General features: G+C 37.0%; 1 protein-coding gene across 7 annotated transcripts in view; it reads left to right on the top strand.

Annotated features, from left to right (window-relative positions):
* LOC124596602 (protein bric-a-brac 2-like) overlaps positions 1-20,854 on the top strand; it is a 528,908-nt gene that overhangs the window by 307,009 nt on the left and 201,045 nt on the right. The window contains exon 7 of one of the 7 annotated variants that reach the window (XM_047135806.1): positions 8,490-9,031. The exons of 4 other annotated variants lie outside the window; for them this stretch is intronic. In XM_047135806.1, the coding sequence (XP_046991762.1) occupies positions 8,490-8,824 (335 nt within the window). In that variant the 3' untranslated portion in view covers positions 8,825-9,031. Of the gene's footprint in view, positions 1-8,489; positions 9,032-20,854 lie in introns of those variants that run through there. 2 more of the 7 variants (XM_047135817.1, XM_047135819.1) reach the window with 2 other exon arrangements.

Raw genomic sequence — 20,854 nt, forward strand, 5'->3', positions numbered from 1 at the left:
TGGTGCCTCTTCTGATGTTAAGCCTATTACTTCAAAATCATTCTTAACCAAATCCAGGTACCTTCTCCTTGGTCTACCCCGACTCCTCCTAACCTCTACTGCTGAACCCATGAGTCTCTAGGGTAACCTTGCTTCTCCCATGCGTGTAACATGACCCCATCATCTAAGCCTATTCGCCCTGACTGCTACATCTATAGAGTTCATTCCCAGTTTTTCTTTGATTTCCTCATTGTGAACATCCTCCTGCCATTGTTTGCATCTACTAGTACCTGCAATCATCCTAGCTACTTTCATATTCATAACCTCAACCTTATTGATAAGGTAACCTGAATCCACCCAGCTTTCGCACACATACAGCAAAGTTGGTCGAAAGATTAAACAGTGCACAGATAACTTAGTCTTGGTACTGACTTCCTTCTTGCAGAAGAGAGTAGATTGTAGCTGAGCACTCACTGCAGTAGCTTTGCTACACCTCGCTTCCAGTTCTTTCACTATGTTGCCATCCTGTGAGAATATGCATCCTAAGTACTTGAAACCGTCCACCTGTTCTAACTTTGTTCCTCCTATTTGGCACTCAATCCATTTATATCTCTTTCCCACTGACATTACTTTCATTTTGGAGATGCTAATCTTCATACCATAGTCCTTACATTTCTTATCTAGCTCTGAAATAGTACTTTGCAAACTTTCAACCGAATCTGCCATCACAACTAAGTCATCCGCATATGGGAGACTGCTTATTTTGTGTTCACACATCTTAATCTCACCCAGCCAGTCTATTGTTTTCAACATATGATCCATAAATAATATGAACAACAGTGGAGACAGGTTGCAGCCTTGTCTTACCACTGAAACTACTCTGAACCATGAACTCAGTTTACCATCAACTCTAACTGTTGCCTGACTATCTATGTAAAGACCTTTAATTACTTGCAAAAGTTTGCCTGTTATTCCATAATCTCGTAGAACAGACAATAACTTCCTCCTAGGAACCTGGTCATATGCCTTTTCTAGATCTATAAAGCATAGATACAATTCCCTGTTCCACTTGTAACACTTCTCCATTATTTGCCATAAGCTAAAGATCTGGTCCTGACAACCTCTAAGAGGCCTAAACCCACACTGATTTTCATCCAATTTGTCCTCAACTAATACTCGAACTTTCCTTTCTACAATACCTGAGAAGATTTTACCCACAACGCTGATTAAAGAGATATCTCTGTAGTTGTTACAATCTTTTCTGTTTCCATGTTTAAAGATTGGTGTGATTACTGCTTTCGTCCAGTCTGATGGAACCTGTCCTAACTCCCACGTCATTTCAATTATCCTGTGTAGCCATTTAAGACCTGACATTCCACTGTATTTGATAAGTTCCGACTTAATTTCATCCACCCCAGCCGCTTTATTGCACTGCAAGCTATTGACCATTTTCTCCACTTCCTCAAATGTGATCCTAATTCCATCATCATTCCTATCCCATTGTACATTGAAATCTGAAACAATACTGATCGTATTTTCACCTACATTGAGCAACTCTTCAAAGTATTCCCTCCATCTGCCCAAGGCATCAACAGGATTCACCAACAGTTTTCCTGACCTGTCCAAAATACTTGTCATTTCCTTCTTACCTCCCTTTCGAAGACTGCTAATAACACTCCAGAATGGTTTTCCAGCAGCTTGACCCAAAGTCTCCAACCTGTTTCCAAAGTATTCCCAAGATTTCTTCTTGGATGCTGCAATTATCTATTTGGCTTTGTTTCTTTCTTCAACATAACTTTCTACTGTCTACCTGAGTTCTAGTATGTAGCCATTTTTGATACGCCTTCTTTTTCCTTTTACAGGCTGCCTTGACTGTGTCATTCCACCAAGCTGTTTGCTTCATCCTACCTTTACACACTACTGTTCCAAGACATTCTTTAGCCACTTCTAGTACTGTGTCCCAGTACCTTGTCCATTCCTTTTCCAATGACTGTAATTGACTACTTTTAACTAACTGGTACCTTTCTGAGATCACTGTTATGTACTTGTGCCTGATTTCCTTATCCTGAACTTTCTCCACTCTTATCCTCCTACATATGGACCTGACCTCCTGCACTTTGAACTGACATTTGTGTTAAATCCAGCTCAGTTGTTAATCGTCTGGTTGATTTCCGTGTACAACTAAACATACTCACAATTCATTTTCCTCAGTTGTGACTGTTGTGGGGTGGCCAGATCTTTGTGCATCCTAAACAAATCCATAGTCTTCAAATCTATCTCGTGTCTTCCCCATTCATTAAAAACTGCTGTATTACCACTTTCATAAAATGTTTCTTCTTTCGTTAACATCACGACAGTTTGAAAAACTACAGCTTTAAACATGTCTCACAGCTCACACTTTCAACAATCCACTAGTTTGATCATTGTGTTTGATTTGTTTGTCATTGCATTGTATACCAACTTGACACGGTGTAATTATCACCATTCGGTAATACCAACTTAACTATGTCTCGCTGTTACTTTCAATTTCTTTTAACCACTGTGCAGTGACTGTTGTGCCACCTGTATAAAAGCTATTACAGTTTGCAAGCTTTCAGAGGCGGTGACTCCTTCTTCTGGTAAAAATGTTGAAGGAGCAGGAAGACGGGTGAAGAAAAGGACTGATGAGGTCTGGGAAAAAGGGGTAGAGTTTGGAACAGTCATCCAGAACTCGAGGTCAGTGGCGACTTATTCCTTCCTTCTCATCCTGACCCAGGGTTCTGGGTAACTTTTCCGAACGCTATTCCTTTTAGTAAACTTCACCAGTCCATTTCCATCATGTCTCTTCCTTCCCCTTCAACCCTTCTGGCAGAGGAAGGAGTCACTGGGTCCAAAAGCTTGCAAACTGTAATACCTTTTACATTTGTGCTCTCCTGTTTCGTTTTTTATTATGACATCCTCCTGGGTAGTCCACCCCCAGAGATCCAAATTGGCGACTATTTTACTGCCAGAATATTTATCCAAGAGGATGCCATAATCATTAATCTATTTGTTCTCTGGAAATATGAGGGATTTAGTTTACCCTTGCTTTCAGCCACAAGCAGTGACAGCATAGTAACGCAATACTGGCTGATGTTACAAGTCTCAATCAGTCAATGAACCAGACTACTGAAGAGACTACTGCCCATTTTCGGAAATCATGGTTGTGTGACCTCTCAGCACACCTGCTGTGTTGTTTCACCCATGGTACAGCTATCTCTATCATAGAGTAAGGTGTTCTAAAACTGATACAGCTAAAATTTTCTAAACAATGATATACCCATTGTATTCATAAAAGGACAAAAACAATCACAAGTGTTCTTACTGTTACTTCTGCTGCCACTGTTCAGGAATAGGTAGTCTTTGTTTTTCCATTATAATTTTACTTTTGAAGGGAAAAATAGTTTTGACAAACAGCACTGTTTGATTGAAATCAATGTAGAATGTATTTTATTCATCTCATGATGTACATGTACAAATTAAAGATTTTTATACTGGAGACAAGTCAAATTACTTTAAAAAAAGGGTTATAGTAATTACCATATTTCAGTAGCCATTTCTGCATTTTTACACATGGACAATTTAACAAAACCATCTTGTTGTTGTGGTCCCGAGTCCAGATACTGGTTTGATGCAGCTCTCCATGATAATCTATGCTGTGCAGGCCTCTTCATCTCCCAGTACCTACTGCAACCTACATCCTTCCGGATCTACTAAGTATATTTATCTCTTGATCTCCCTCTGCAATTTTTACCCTCCTCACTGCCCTCCGATACTAAATTGGTGATCCCTTGATGCCTCAGAACATGTCCTACCAACCGATCCCTTCTTCTAGTCAAGTTGTGCTACAAATTTCTCTTCTCCCCAATTCTATTCAATACCTCCTCATTAATTGTGTGATATACCCATCTAATCTTCAGCATTCTTCTCTAGCACCACATTTCAAAAGCTTCTATTCTCTTCATGTCCATACTATTTATCATCCATGTTTCACTTCCATACAGGGCTACACTCCATACAAATACTTTCAGAAACGACTTTCTGACACTTAAATCTATACTCAATGTTAACAGATTTCTCTTCTTCAGAAACGCTTTCCTTACCATTGCCAGTATGAATTTTACATCCTCTCTACTTCAACCATCATCAGTTATTTTTCTCCCCAAATAGCAAAACTCATCTATTATTTTTAGTGTCTCATTTCCTAATCTAATTCCCTCAGCATCACCCAACTTAATTCGACTACATTCCATTATCCTCATTTTGCTTTTGTTGATGTTCATCTTATATCCTCCTTTCAAGACCCTGTCCATTCTCTTCAAGTGTTCTTCCAGGTCCTTTGCTGTCTCTGGCAGAATTACAATGTCATTGGCAAACCTCAAAGTTTTTATTTCTTCTCCATGGATTTTAATTCCTACTCCATACTTTTCTTTTGTTTCCTTTACTGCTTGCTCAATATACAAATTGAATAACATCGGGGATAGGCTACAAGCCTGTCTCACTCCCTTCCCAACCACTGCTTCCCTTTCGTGCCCCTCGACTCATAACCGCCATCTGGTTTCTATACAAAATGTAAATAGCCTTTTGCTCCTTGTATTTTACCCCTGCCAACTTCAAAATTTGAAAGAGAGTATTCCAGACCATTCCAGTTTGCCTTTCCTTAACCTGTCATCTAAGATAAGTCGTAGGGTCAATGTTGCCTCACATGTTCCAACATTTCTACGGAATCCAAACTGATCTTCCCCGAGGTCGGCTTCTACAAGTTTTTCCATTTGTCTGTAAAGAATTCACGTCAGTATTTTGCAGCTGTGACTTATTAAACTGATAGTTTGGTAATTTTCACATCTGTCAATACCTACTTTCTTTGGGATTGGAATTATTATATTCTTCTTGAAGTCTTAACGGTATTTAGCCTGTCTCATACAGCTTGCTCACAAGATGGTAGAGTTTTGTCAGGGCTGGCTCTCCCAAGGCTGTCAGTAGTTCTAATGAAATGTTGTCTACTTGTGGGTCCTATTTTTGACTTAGGTCTTTCAGTGCTCTGTCAAACTCTTCACGCAGTATCATATCTCCAATTTCATCTTCATCTACATCCTCTTCCATTTCCATAATATTATTCTCAAGTACATTGCCCTTGAATAGACCCTCTATATACTCTTCCCGCCTTTCTGCTTTCCCTTCTTTGCTTAGAACTGGGTTTCCATCTGAGCTCTTGATATTCATACAAGTGGTTCTCTTTTCTCCAAAGATCTCTTTAATTTTCCTGTAGGCAGTATCTATCTTACCCCTAGTGATATATGCCTCTATATCCTTACATTTGTGCTCTAGCCATCCGTGCTTAGGCACTTTGCACTTCCTGTCAGTCTCATTTTTGAGATGTTTGTATTCCTTTTTGCCTGCTTCACTTACTGCATTTTTATATTTTCTCCTTTCATCAATTAAATTCAATATTTCTTCTGCTACCCAAGAATTTCTACTAGCCCTCGTCTTTTTACCTGCTTTATCCTCTGCTGCCTTCACTATTTCAGCCCTCAATGCTACCCATTCTTCTTTTACCTTATCTTTTTCCCCCATTCATGTCAATCATTCCCTAAAGCTCTCCCTGAAATTCTCTAAAACCTCTGGTGCTGTCAGTTTATCCAGGTACCATCTCCTTAAATTCCCACCTTTTTGCAGTTTGTTCAGGTTTAATCTACAGTTCATAACCAAGAGATTGTGGTCAGAGTCCACATCTGCCCCTGGAAATGTCTTACAGTTTAAAACATGGTTCCTAAATCTCCATGTTACCATTATATAAACTATCTGAAACCTTCCAGTGTCTCCAGGCTTCTTCCATGTATACAGCCTTCTTTAATGGTTCTTAAACCAAGTGTTAGCTATGATTAAGTTATGCTCTGTGCAAAATTCTACCAGGTGGCTCCCCTTTCATTTCTTACCCCCATTCCATATTCACCTACTATGTTTCCTTCTCTTCCTTTTCCTACTATCGAATTGCAGTCACCCATGACTATTAAATTTTCGTTTTCCTCCACTATCTGAATAATTTCTTTTATCTCATCATACATTTCATCAATCTCTTCATCATCTGCAGAGCTAGTTGGCATATAAACTTTTACTACTGTGGTAGGTGTGGGCTTCATGTCTGTCTTGGCCACAATAATGTATTCACTATGCTGTTTGTAGTATCTTACCCGCACTCCTATTTTTTTTTATTCATTATTAAACCTACCCCTGCATTACCCTTATTTGATTTTGTATTTATAACTCCGTATTCACCTGACCAGAAGTCTTGTTCCTCCAGCCACCAAACTTCACTAAATCCCACTATATCCAACTTTAACCTATCCATTTCCATTTTTTCTAACCTACCTGCCCGATTAAGGGATCTGACGTTCCATGCTCCAATCCGTAGAACGCCAGTTTTCCTTCTCCTGAAAACGATGTCCTTCTCAGTAGTCCCCACCCGGAGGTCCAAATGGGGGACTATTTTACCTCCAGAATATTTTACCGAAGAGGACGCCATCATCATTTAAGCATACAGTAAAGCTGCATGCCCTCGGGAAAAATTAAGGCTGTAGTTTCCCCTTGCTTTCAGCCATTCGCAGTATCGGCACAGCAAGGCTGTTTTGGTTAGTGTTACAAGGCCAGATCAGTCAATCATCCAGACTGTTGCTCCTGCAACTACTGAAAAGGCTGCTGCCCCTCTTCAGGAACCACACATTTGTCTGGCTTCTCAACAGATATGTTTGCCCACAAATTGCTGGTAAGTGACTGATTGCTTCTTGGTTTGCATTTTCCTTTTTCCCTTTACCCCTTTGGAATCCATGAAGGAAATTCCATTTCAAAACATTAATTTTGAATATCAACTTTTAAATGTTTGTAAAAGCAATTTGTGAGCAATTTTTCCCAGTGATTATGATTATTTTCTGTATTATGTGTGCAGTTAGTCTTCTTGTGAATCACTACATTCCTGTTAGGGCTCCAAAATGGATTTAAGTTACATACTGTACAAGTGGGTATTAAGATTCAAGTGGGTCGGATTTATTAACACAAATATCGCACAGCTTCGTTACTCGGTTGGTTAAGTGTACATCCAAGTAATCCAGAGGTGCACAATGTGAAATTCAGCTCAGGCTAAGAGTGCTTTCAGCCTCCTAATGTGTGTTTCACCCCTCGCAGTATTTTGTGCCTGTAAAAATAGTGCTATTGGACCATAACTCAAATTATTTGTTGAACTGTAAATCCACACATAGCTGATTAAGTGAGCTAATACATAGGTCAGAGGAAAGCAAGAACAATACACCTCAACTAGGAGAGTTCGTAGAAAATCACAGTGGTGTTTAAACCAACCATTAGAATAATACTACTTTACTTCTTTTATTACATAAAATGAGTAGTACTTCTGGAGAAACCACTACTATTGTTAAGCTTTGAAATTGGAAACAAAAAAAGCTTTGAATGTTTGAAAAAACTGTCATGTTTTATGTGAACAGATAACTATCTATTGAGTACATGATTATATAAAATGTGAAAGTTAGGTTATTACCTACTGCACATTATTCTTTTCATTTTTTCCAAGTAATGTAAAATTACATTTTGCCCCATGTACAGTGGTTTTTATTATTGAGTCATCAAGCAAATTAATTTTGATGGAATTTTCATGTCTTTGCTCATCACTGTGTTACTTAACTTACTACCTTTTTCCTTTCATGAGAGAAATTGTTATGGAATTCATTTATTAATAGTGGTAACTGGAGGCTATTAAAGTAAGTACAAAAATTCTGCTCCTGGTAATGTCTATACAGTATGCTCATAACAATACTGATGCATGCCACCCCAGAAGATGAGTTTCTTGCTACAGACAGGAAGCTATTTACTTCAGAAATTTCTTTTTATAGCTTAGTATTATTTATAGTTGCAGAAAGAAATTCATGAAACTGAACTTACATATTATGCTATGCTGTGCATCAGTGTGTAATTATAATGTTCTTGTCTCCATTTTAACATAGTTCCAGAATCTAACTTCTGGTAATTGTTCTGGAGCTTTCACAGAGAGGTTTTGTAAATACAAGGAACCAATATCTTGATCCTTCAAAGCAGAACATTTGAAGCTTGTGTGAAATTTATCTTGAGATTACTGAATTGAAAAAGAAGTCACTCTTAATTCTCAGTTACAGTAGTAAAACGTGTTTTCTTCTGTTTGTTACATAGCTTGTTTTTGTGTTTCATGACTTATGTAATTATAACTGACATTTTAGTGATTTTTGGAGAAATGTGTCTTTATTTAATTTCCCATACATTCATTGAAACGATTATGGAAAATTTTGTAAGTTGAAACCCTTATCACATTTAGCCTTGGAGTCAGGTTCAATTAAAATTCGTCAGTACTTGTCGTAACAAGTACATGTTATCAGTACAAGTGGGGCTTACTCCAGTGGAGAGGGGGACTGCTGTCCAATTATGGATACTTATTGAGGTTCCTCTCCCTCCAGAACCCGAGGCGGTGTGGCTGGATGAAGAACTCGGCTGGTGGCCCACCAGTGGAGGGACAATACCTGAAGCGCCGGAGCTGGACCAGTCGTCACGTCAGGCACAGACAAAGCCCTTGCACCTACCCGTACCTGCACCCCATTCCACATCTCAGTTCCGATGGCCTTATGCGTGCAAGCTCTGTGACAAAGTGTTCAAATCTGGCAGCTCGTTGTCCAAACACAAAGACGTACACCGAGGTGCGACACGCTGTCCAGTATGCAATGTCGTCCTCAGCCGCCTGGCCTATCTCAAGCATCACATGGCAACAGTACATGGTTTACTTCATGCACTGTAGAATTGTGTGTTCCTTTTTGGTGGTTTTACTGTGAATATCTTCAGCATTTCTGGTTGCTATGGTAACAGTAGTGTAAATACACTATGACCAGAACAATGTGCAGTACTGCTTTTTATAATCTTGACACTAATATCTGTCTTTGAATGACGTAAGGGATGATAGGTAACACAGGATTTGATTCCATAAATAGTCTGTCAGTTCCTAAACATTTTGTTAGAAATGGAACTAAGAAAATTTGTTTTTAAAAAGAACAAAGTACTGTTTCTTACAGGACAAAACTGTGTATCTTTACCACCCATTTCAGAATTTCATTTCATCATGTATTTTTTCTCAGTAAGTATTGTTGGTTGTACAGCAGTCTCTGTAGAAATGTTGATGTATTGCTGTAGCTGCCATAAGGCAGTACTGTTAAGGCAGTTTTTGTAAATATATCTCATATTTATCAAATAATTTCAGTATCCTTTTGATATTTTCTAGAAATAATTTTCTTGTTTGTCAAGAGCTACTCTTCCATGGTAGACACTCACAGGTTCATAACTGTGTACAAGGAATTTACTTTTGAGTGTGTTGATTTACAGCTAAATGTGAACTGAGTGCTCATGGGCAGACAGGAAATAGCACTTTTGTTGACTGTAATGTCTATAATGAAGTACTTGAATATAATATTTATTGGGTGACTGTATAAAATGGAAAGAACATATGATACATGGGCAAGGAGATTATATGCTGCAATTTTCTGAACTTCAAGAAATATAGCTTGTGGGAAAAGAAGACTACTTGTGAACTCATTTGCAGCCCCTTTTTGACATGTTGTATCACTTATTGTCTAAGAATGACTAAGGAACTTCATTCACCTGAAGAGTGGCCTTTCACCGAAGGTGTTGTTTACTGTCAGTTTGCTAATGTGCGTAAGGTCTCACATTGGAAACAATCAAAATAAAACTGTTGTGAATCTGGCTTGCCTTAGATGTTTGTAATACAAACTACATTCACAAACATGTACAGCACAGAGTTCAAAGGAATAAAATTAGAACAAGTGCAGAATTCTTCATTTTGTTTCTCTTTGTACATAAATAAAATGGAGAGGTACCTGATTGAGAGTGATGAATTTATCACCCACTATTCAAAACTTCATGTCTTGCAAACTGTGAATATGTATCTATAATAGAAATTTTCTTCCCATGTTGGAAGTGGAAAACCAAGATCATGGGATAAGCCAAAAGGACAACAAAATGAACCTCAAGACCAATGAAAAACTCTAACATAAAAGAGCACAGTTATCGTCTATGGGAACAAGAATGTTGCTGGACTGCTTTATTAGAAATTGCTTGCAATATTTCTTGGTAGGGACCAGTCATGAAAATTCACAAGGGGCACCTTTGTAATAATTATTTTTACATCAATTTGAATTAAAGCAGTGTCTGTTGCAACTAAAGGAACTTTTACAGTAAAAATTAATCATGTATGATTAAAGGAGACAAAAGCCCAAAAAAGACAGATGGAAAAAGTTATAGAACAGATTTTGCACAAAAAAGAACCAGCCATAACAGATTTTCTATCATATACTGAATCCTTCTTCTATCAAGCTCCTAAACTTCCAAAAAAATAAGGAATACCAAACCTTTAAATTTTCGAGAACTTAGCATTCTGTAATTACACTATACTCCTGGTTCATTTCATATAATTAAATTATCAACATAAGAATTTCCAACTGCAGGTATGGGTAGTAGCACCACTGCTAATTGACAGAATTTTTTAGACTTATTCTATAATTAATTGTGTCTGAGATCATTAAGCTCATCAGCTGAACTTAATATTGTGGTGCTTGACATAAATAAAAATAATAAGTGAAAAACTGCAAGGGTCTTGAATGAGAAAGAAACAGAGGAATTCAAAAAATATTCGTGAAATAGATACAGGAAAGATACATACCATACACCTTGTGTAAATAAAGTATTCTGTAACATAGTTTCCTTTGAAAATTGCTGTCCTAAAAAATAACCTGTGTCAGTAGATTAAATGCTCCTAAACTCTGGCTTATAAATGGCATCAAAATAGTGAGAAAAACTGAGAGAAAAATGTACTTAACATATAGGAATACACAATTAAATCAGATGAAAAATTGGATTATAAAATTCTCTTTAAAGTCATCAGAATACTGAAATGTTTGTATTAGGGCTAGCCAGGAAGTAAGCTATCAGATTGGTGCATAAGGTTTTAGGATTTATCCATAAGTTTAATAAATACAACAGGTACACATAACAGAGGCTTTAGTCATCAATAATATATTCCCCTTCACTATTTACAGCAGTCTGCCAATGCTGGGGTAGCTTTTTGCTTCTGCGACTGTGGAAACCACGTGGTTTTTGAGGCAAAGAACTTGTCAAGCCATGTTCAGAGCCCATTTCCACCCGGAAAGGAAGTTTCTTGAAGGTTGTTCAATAGAGAGCAGAAAAGGTGAAAATCTGAGGGCACACTCCTGTAAAGTGTTTTTTGACAGTTTAGCAGAATGCAGGCAGGCCTTGTCACGGTGTGCTGTCATTTGACAGAGTCATCCTGGTTGTTTTTCTTGGCACGGACTGTGTCTGCAAGATGTGCTTAGTTGTTGACAATAAAAGTCAGCAGTGATGATTATACCTCAAAGAAGTAATTCGCAGTACACCACACCATTGCTGTTCCACCAGCACCACAATGTTATCTTTTGTGGGTGTGCACAGATTTTTGTATGGAGAGTTGCTGATTTGTTTGGGCTGAACTATTCCTTTCTTTTCCACACATTAGCTTAAAGGCACCATTTCTCATACTGGCAATGATGCAGGATAGGAATGGTCAGTTTTATTCACGAGCCAATTGTTGACAAGCAAACAGAGATGCACGTATGGCACCTGCTGATTTTTGTGATTTTGGCTTAGAATATGTTGTGCCCATACATCTGATTTTTGAACCTTCCCTGTTGCATGCAAATGTTCCATGATTGGGGAATGATCACAGTTCATCGTATTTGCCAGTTCTCGAGTACAGTAACATGGATCATTCTGGATTAATGCGTTTAAACAATATTTATCAAACTCAAAATGTCTTCCTGAATGAAGAGAGTCACTAATGTCAAAACAAATCTCCTTAAAATGATAAAAATATTTTCTTGCCATGCTCTGTCCAATGGCATTATCCCATACATGGTGCATATGTTTCTGGCTGCCTCCATTGCTGTCACACCTCTATTGAACTCAAACAGAAGAATATGTCTAAATGTTCCAATTGCTCCACTTGGCACTCCATTTTCTAGAGCCCACAGCTCTACTCACTATTTCCAAGTGAAAAAATGGCAACATGTTAACACAAATAACAACAGTGAACTACAAATAAAAAATTACAATCAATAAATAAACCCATAGCAACCAGAATACAAACATGCAGAACAAAAACACTACGAACTTACACACTAATCTAATATAAATACAGTACTGGAATACTTACAGAACATTTATTAGAAAAATTTGAAGTATAAATATTTGTATTACTTTTCTACTTCACTGCTATTCAGATTTTTGCATACATCTTAATTAGTTGGCAAATATCATCTGTATAAAATTTTGAGACACATGAGCACAGTTATCTCATGACAGTGTCTTAGAAGTTCCTTATCAGAGTCAGTTCATTGACAAGAATCCATTTTTTCATGGGCATGAAAATGTAGAAGAGAGTTGGAGGTATCACTGGACTGTAGGTCATTGTTCCAAAACATCTTGTTTCAGCTTACTCTATGTTTTTGTGTTTTCTGGGTAATGTGTGGTGAAGCTATTTGCTGCAAACACAAGAAATGTTGCATCTGTTCAGATGGGGCATTTTGGTATATCCAGTGTATAGCTTGAATTTAGCAGCAAGTGATTTCCACACCTTCAAGCATATGAAAATGTGTGTTAGTTCCCAACCCTTTTGGTATGTTGATTCAGTGTATCAAATGTTGAGTTATAATTTAATATATTTATGGAATCATAGCCAGATAAATTTGATACAGTGTTGCTAATGATAGACTGTATTAAAAATGACTGTGATGAATGAAAGTAATTCTAGTTACTGTCTTACATTTGACAGTTGCAAGATCCATGTTGAACCTGTATTAGGGAGAAAAGAGCTGGCTTATTTGATGCTTTTGTCAAGCTTCACCATGTCATTTTGGATTTACAAATGCATATGGACAGCGATTTTCAGTATATAGCAGGGAATAAAAATATGAGATAAGGAGTATCCTGCAGTACAGTGTTTTATATTTGTATTTATTTGGTCCAACGAATCTTGAATGTACAGTACAGCACATCAAATATTGGACATGGACTGAGGAACAGTGAGCAGTGTGAGAAGGTAACTGGAATAATTATACAGAAAACATTGTGTGATTATGTAGAGTGAGAGCATGTAGTGAGAAGTGGGATGAAAAACTGGGACAGCAAAAATAGTTAAGTATGTGTGTCATGTAGAAGGGATAGTGAAGAACCAACCCGCCGGCAGATGTGCATTCACCATATTCTGTATCTGTGAAAACGGATCGAAAAGACCAGGATGTATGAATGTACACTGTGCAGGCATTTATGTAATATAAGCATCTGTTCAGGGAACTTTGAACCTTATAGCTTGTTAAAATTTATGTACTGGCATATAAGTTAGCAGGAACTCTACAGTCACACATGAGAGGTGTTTGATTCTTGAACCTTAAGGGCTCCTTTGAGTTACATATAGTGATGGGAGGAAAGATTTATTAATTTTTGTCAACAGGACAGAAGAGGACTGGAGATAACAGAAAGTAATAGTGGAGTTTATTGTAAGCTAGCATTAATTTTGATTTTGTCCAATGTTGTCACATTTCTCTAGGGTCAAGGCTCTGAATTACTTTCCCTATAGTCCATTAAACATTTTCTCTCCTTTCAGTCTCTCTGTTTTCCTATATTCTCCATACAGAAGAACCTTCACTTCTGCTTCTGAAAGCTTGACATTCATACCTCTTGTGTGTGACAGTACAGTGTCTGCTGCCAGCCATGCCGGTAAGTAGATATTTTAGACCTGTATTAAGATTGAGCTTGTGGGCAGTAACCAGCCTTTGGTGATTACGACAATTTGTGTTGATACAGCAGAATACTCAAATGAACATCCACATAAAACAGACATTATTTGTTCTGTAATAAGTGATGATGGATTTACTCTGTACACTTATATGTTATGAAATGTACACCTAAATATATATAAATTAAGAAAGAAGGAGAAGAGATCATAGTACCATATAATACCTTCTCATTGGTTTTCTTTCTTTTTCCTTCTTGTAATCTGGGGTTGAAGAGTGTGAATAATCATTTGGTCTTCTTTCTTTTTTCTTCCTTTAATTTGTGCTTGAAGAGAGTGAATAGTCTGAAATGTAATGCTTCTTCCATAAGGTGACTCAGAAACAGTGCTGTAGAAAGCCTGTTTCCCCTCTCTCCTGCAATGGTTAATATAATTAAGCCACATTGCAGTATTGGTAAAATCAGATGATTATGGAACTCATTTTAGATATCCCTTAGAAGGCTGAGACAACTTATTTTGGAAGGCTTCATTATTTTTAAAGAAAATCTGTTCACCAATTTTTAGTTTCATAAGAGACATGAATCACAAACAGAAGTATAGCATCTACAGAATAACACCATACAGTATTTCAGTGTTCAGATTTGTAAAATGTCACATGGTTTGGTCTGCAAATATCTCAGTAATTTCTAAAGTACTTGTGTTGGAAAACTTGATCAGAGTTCTATTGTGTGTAGCTATATTATATTTTCCTCACTCACGATAAAATTTTATGCTTTACTATTGATGTACTTTTATGCTCTGCAAGCTATGGTATGGTATCTAGTGGAGTGTACACAACATGCACACTATCATTGGCCCCTCAACCCCTTTCCTTTCTTTTCCACACACAAATGGCCAATAGGAAAACTGTCTTCTTGTACAACTATTGTACAAGTCTGATTTTAATTTTTCCAGTGTTACTCCCCATGCCCCCTTTCTTTATCCACCATCCTGATTCCCTCCCTCCCTCACTCTTCTCCTGCCCCCCATGTTCACACACTTTTCCAGTGAAAGTGTTCTGTAAGTTATTTAGTTTGTTAGTATGCACTTTGTTGAGCATATACTGGATAAAAGCTGTAGTTGTGTCTTTCTGTTAGACTGTAGAATGTCTAGAAAAATAACTGAGAACTTCAGAGAAAACCTCAGCTCACTAGTATTTACATTACATTTCATTTCACTAATACTTGTTCCATAGATCATGAATACGACATTTCATAATGATGCGGAACATGTCACTTTAACATAAGTTTTCTTTACATAAAATAATTAATTTTTATTTTTCATTTTCTTATTTTTTTACTGTTACTACTTCATACCTAAAAATTCAGCTGTTGAGTAGAAGGAGTTGTCATTCAGAAATCCTTTTAATTTGTTTTTAAATGTTGGTTGGCTCTCTGTCAGACTTTTAATGTTATTTGCCACATGACCAAAGATTTTTGTGGCAGCATAATTCACCCCTTTCGGTGCCAAAGTCAGATTTAACCCAGAATAGTGAAGATAATCCTTTCTTCTAATGTTGTAGCTGTGCACTTTGCTGTTATTTTTGAATTGGGATGGGTTATTAATAACAAATTTCAGAAGTGAGTATATGTATTGCGAAGGTTCTGTGAATATCCCAAGTTCCTTAAATAAATTTCTGCAAGGTGATCTTGGGTGGGCTCCAGCTATTATTCTGATTACGTGCTTTTGTGCAATGAATACTTTTTCTCTTAGTGATGAATTACCCCAAAATATGATGCCATATGAAAGCAGTGACTGAAAATAGGCATAGTAGGCTAATTTATTGATATGTTTATCACCAAAATTTGCAATAACCCTAATAGCATCATAACTGAACCTAATCATTTCAGCAGATCATCGATGTGTTTCTTCCAATTCAATTTCTCATCAATGCACACAACCAGAAATTTTGAATATTCTGCCTTAGCAACAGAATTCTGTTCATAGTCTATGTTTATCAATGGTGTTATGCTGTTTACTGTACTGAATTGTATATACTGTGTTTTCTCAAAATTTAGTGAGAATACATTTCCAGAGTACAACTTAATGATTTTCTGAAAGACATTATTTACAATTTCCTCAGTTGAGTTATGTATTTTGGGTGTGATTACTATAGTTGTACCATCAGCAAAAAGAACTATCTTTGCATCTCCATGAATATAGAGTGGCAAGTCATTAATAAATATTAAGAACAATAAGGGACCCAAGACTGAACCTTGTTGTGGGATGCCATTATTGATACCTCTCCAGTTAGAGGACTCTGCTGAGTTTTGCATTCTATTTGTTCTGTTAATTTCAACCTTTTGCATTCTTCCAGTTAAATATGAATTAAACCATTTGTGCACTGTCCCACTCATACCACAATACTTAAGCTTATCTAGAAGTATTTCATGATTCACACAACCAAAAGCCTTTGAGAGATCACAAAATATCCCAGTGTGTGATGTTCGGTTATTCAGAGCCTTTAATATTTGATCAGTGAAAGCATATATACCATTTTCTGTTCAAAAGCCTTTCTGAAAATCAAATTGATATTTTTTTAGTACCTCATTTTTACAAATATGTGATCCTAGTCTTGAATACATTACTTTTTCAAGAATTTTGTATAAAGCTGTCAAAGTGAGATTGAGCAGCAGTTGTTAGCATCAGACCTATCACCTTTTTTATGCAATGGTTTAACAATAGCGTATTTCAGTCTCTCTGGAAAATGGCCTATTTCAGTGAGCTACTACATATGTGGCTGAGAATCCTACTTATCTGTTGGGAGCAAGCTTTTAGTACTCTGTTGGAAATGCCATCAATTCCATGTGAGTTTTTACTTTTGAGTGAATTTATTATTTTCCTAATTTCAGTAGGAGAGGCTGGTTGAATTTCAAATTTATCAAATTGCATAGGTATTGCCTCTTTCATATACTGCCTTGCATTTTATAATGAATAGCTGGATCCTATTTTCTCTACAACACTTAAAAGTGATTATTAAAAATGTTTTCTACCTCTGACTTCTTGTTAACAAACTTTTCATTGAGTTTGATAGAAATACAGTCTTCCTGTGCTCTCGGGGTTTCTGGACTTTTTAATACAGTGCAGTAGTTTTTATAATGTTTCACTGTTTCTGGATCATTACTCCTCCTAGCTATAAGATACATTTCCCTTTTCTGTTTGCAATATATTTTTATCCCATAGTAAGCCATCACGTTTTAGATGGTTTCTTACAATTATACACTGCCCTCCATAAGTTTGGAAACACCATGCTGCGTATTACAACAGAGCAAGATGGAAGTGATCTATGTGAGTTATTGGGTGGAATATTGAATAGCAAACTCAAATAATGGTTAATAATGACACGTACAGTATTGTACACTTAATTCTTGTACATTTACAAACATATTGGAATATACTAGTATTGCTCTGTTTTATGTAAACTGACGTTACCTGTCCAAGCAGTTCTACTACACACGCCAGGTGGTGCCAGTAGACCGCATGGCTATGTAGAGTTACGATGTTTGCATTTCTGTTCACTTGTATTTGCGTTTGCATAAAGGTATAACACGCCACGAAAGTAATTAAAAATGGCCCCAAAGTGCGAGATTCCTTATGAATCATGGGTAATGATAATCAATTTGCACCAAGAAGTCAATAGTGTCTGACAAATAGCAAAAAAACTGATGATTTCCATCAGCGGAGTTGTCAAAACCATACACCGGCATCGAGAAACAGGCTCCTTTGGAGATCGTCCTCGCACAGGAGCACCCAGGAAAATATCAGAACGCCAGGAAAAGTATTTGGTAGTGACCAGTAAATGCAACAGATTAAAACTGTCCATGAATTGATTGCTGAAGTAAACACAACGAGGGATACAACTGGTGAGTGAGTCAACAGTGAGACGACGCGTGGCAGACAACATCCTCCGAAGTTATGTAGCAACAAGGAATCCATTGTTGTGCCTTGTTAACAAGAAGAAAAGGCTTCAGTGGGCTAAGAAACATTAACATCGGACAGTGGGGGATTGGGAAAGAGTCTTATTCACTGATGAATCCAAGTTCGAAATATTTGGAAGTAAACGCTGTCAATTTGTATGCCATTTACCCCATGAACGCTTGAATCCTCAGTGCGTAATTCCAACTGTAAAGCACGGAGGGGGTTCTGTGAAGGTATGGGGATCCTTTGGAGGGAATAAAGTCAGAGATTTGGTGAAAGTAGATGGAAAACTGAACCAAAAGGATTATCATGCCATTCTCCAGCGACATGCTAATACATCGGGTTTGCATCTGATTGGGAAAGGGTGTGTCTTGCAGCAAGACAATGACCCGAAGCATACGTCTCGCTTGTGTCAGAACTACGTGAAGTCTCTAGAGTTCGTAAGATACTGAAAAACATGGAATGGCTGCCCCAATCCCCTGATTGTAACCCAATCGAGCTGCTATAGGATGAATTGGGCAGGAGGATCCAAAAATGGGAAAACATGAGTGGGTCACAATTGAGGGAGGTCCTGCAGCAAGAATGGAGATTAATTCCAACTGAAACCTTGGCAAAACTGATGCAGCGCATGCCGAGAGTGTGCAAGGCAGTGATGAAAACAAAGTGTGGCTATTTTGAGGAATCGAAAATTTAATTGTTGCATCTTCCTGTGTATTATTTGAGCTTAATAAACATTTGGAAAACAACCAAATGCATTTTTATACTGTATTTCCTTTCCATTGTCTATAATTTCTAGGTGCTTCCAAATTTATGGAGGGTAGTGTATTTCACTGTTTTCTCAGGGAAATTGTTTTCCAATATCCTCACAAAGGTATCATGAAATAGGTTAAATTTTAAATTAGCATCAGGTTCCCTGTACACCTCATCCCAGTCCAAGTGTTGCAAACTTTCCCTAAAATTTTCAGTTGTTAAAATCATTAATTGAACACACTATTTTGGAGGACTGCTTTGCATTACTGTATGGAGCTTTGTCATATACTGTATCTAGCTGTGCATCATGATCAAACAGACTATTCTTAACAGGAAAAGCTTTTGTTTGATTGAATTTATCTTGGTCTATGAAAACATTATCTATTAGTGTGCTTCTTTCCTGTACCACCCGAGTCGGAAAATCAATAACTGACATCAAATTGAAAGAACCAAGTAATACTTCAAGGGAAACCTTTCTATTGGCCTCTTTCAGAAAATCTACATTGAAATCTCCACAAACAATATTTGTGTCCCTCTGTCTGATAGATAGCACAACAAAGAATCCAAGTTTTTCAAAAATAGCTGAAAATTTCTCAATGGGGCTCTATACATGGCTACAATTATAAAAGTACAATTATTTAGTTTATGCTCACACACACATGCTTCTGTATTTTGCTATACACAAAATTTTTTAGTTTCCAAATTTTTCACACTGTGACAGATTTTAACATATACGGCAACTCCTCCTCTTTTACATGTGCTGAAAGCTTATATCCACCTACATTTCCCATTTTCATACCTGTGACTACATGATGTTCAGGCAGGTGTAGTACATTCTAAATCTTATAACCGAACAAGAAGCTCATGTACTTTGTTTTTTAATCCCCTGTTATTCTGATGCAATATACTAACATATTTTTCATTGTGCTTTTATGAGAATCTTGTGGTGCACTAAAATTATTTTTCACTGTACTGATATGAGAATCTTGTGATGTTTAACATCTCTAGTAGCTGCCTGTCTGAGCTATGTGTTCTCAGGCTATGCGATACTTGTTGAGGGCATTTTAACCAGCTCAAAGTTGGGGAAATTACAAGTGCAGAAATGAAGTATGATGGAAAACCTATGGTTTTTTTGAAAATTATTTTTAAAAATTCTCATACAAATGGTCACAAGTGAAGGCTGTCAGTGGAAATTGTAAAGAGACAAAGACTGAAGCAAATAATAACAAAATAAATTTTAAATATATTTGCTTTAAATGTTCCTTCACAAAAGAAAACCAAAGAATGTTGCTGTCATTCAGCTGTTTTACTGCTGCAAAGATGAATGATGTTATTAGACTAGTCATCACTAAAACCCAGCTTGGTCCAAATGCGTGATGGAATCCCTGTCAGGCTATGCATGGAATTTGCAAATTAATTTGTTGCACCTTGACCATAATTTACCAAAGATATTTCTAGCAATTGAAAATCACCACAGATCACACTAAATCTGCAACAAGGACAGCAGAACTCCTCTGCAGAACTACTTCCATATACCACTTATCTACATTTGTAGCAGAATTCTAGAAGATATTCTGAGTTCAAATATAATGGAATACAATCACCTTCCCCCTCAAAACTACTATGAATTCTAAAAACATTGATCCTGTGCAACACAACTTGCACTCATCAGCCATGTTATTTGGAGTGCTATGGATAGAGATAATCTGTTGGATTTGATCGTCTTAGACTTTAAAACAGCTTTTTGTTCAGTAACACACCAAAGTCTGTCAAAGAAATTCCATTTGTATGGTATGTCTAATCAGATTTGCAACTGTGTTGAAAATTTCTTGGCAGGCAGAATGCAACACATTATCCTGGATGAAAAGGAAGTGTAATATCCCCAATATTATTCATCTTAGGTGTCGTGGTCTCGCTGGACTGAATTAATGTAGTTTCATACTTACCATACCAGATGCAGTTGTCTATGGGAAAATTTTACCTATTGAAATTGTTTTAACATCCAGTTAATTTTTGGCACAATATCAATCTGGCATAAGGACAGGCAACTCCACCTTTATATAGGAAAATGAGAAGTTTTAAAGTTCATGAAATGCAGAAATATTGTAGACGTTGATTACAAGGTTAATGAGCCACAGTTGCTCGGATATATGAGACAAATACAAGGAAGTAGCAATGTCTAAAGATAGAAGTAGATTGATCACATAACCTTAGTCATGGGAAAAGCAAATGAGAAGCTACAGTCTGCAGACCTAAAGAAATTCTGGT

The sequence above is a fragment of the Schistocerca americana genome, chromosome 2, assembly GCF_021461395.2.
Source record: "Schistocerca americana isolate TAMUIC-IGC-003095 chromosome 2, iqSchAmer2.1, whole genome shotgun sequence".
Taxonomy (NCBI): Eukaryota; Metazoa; Arthropoda; class Insecta; order Orthoptera; family Acrididae; genus Schistocerca; species Schistocerca americana.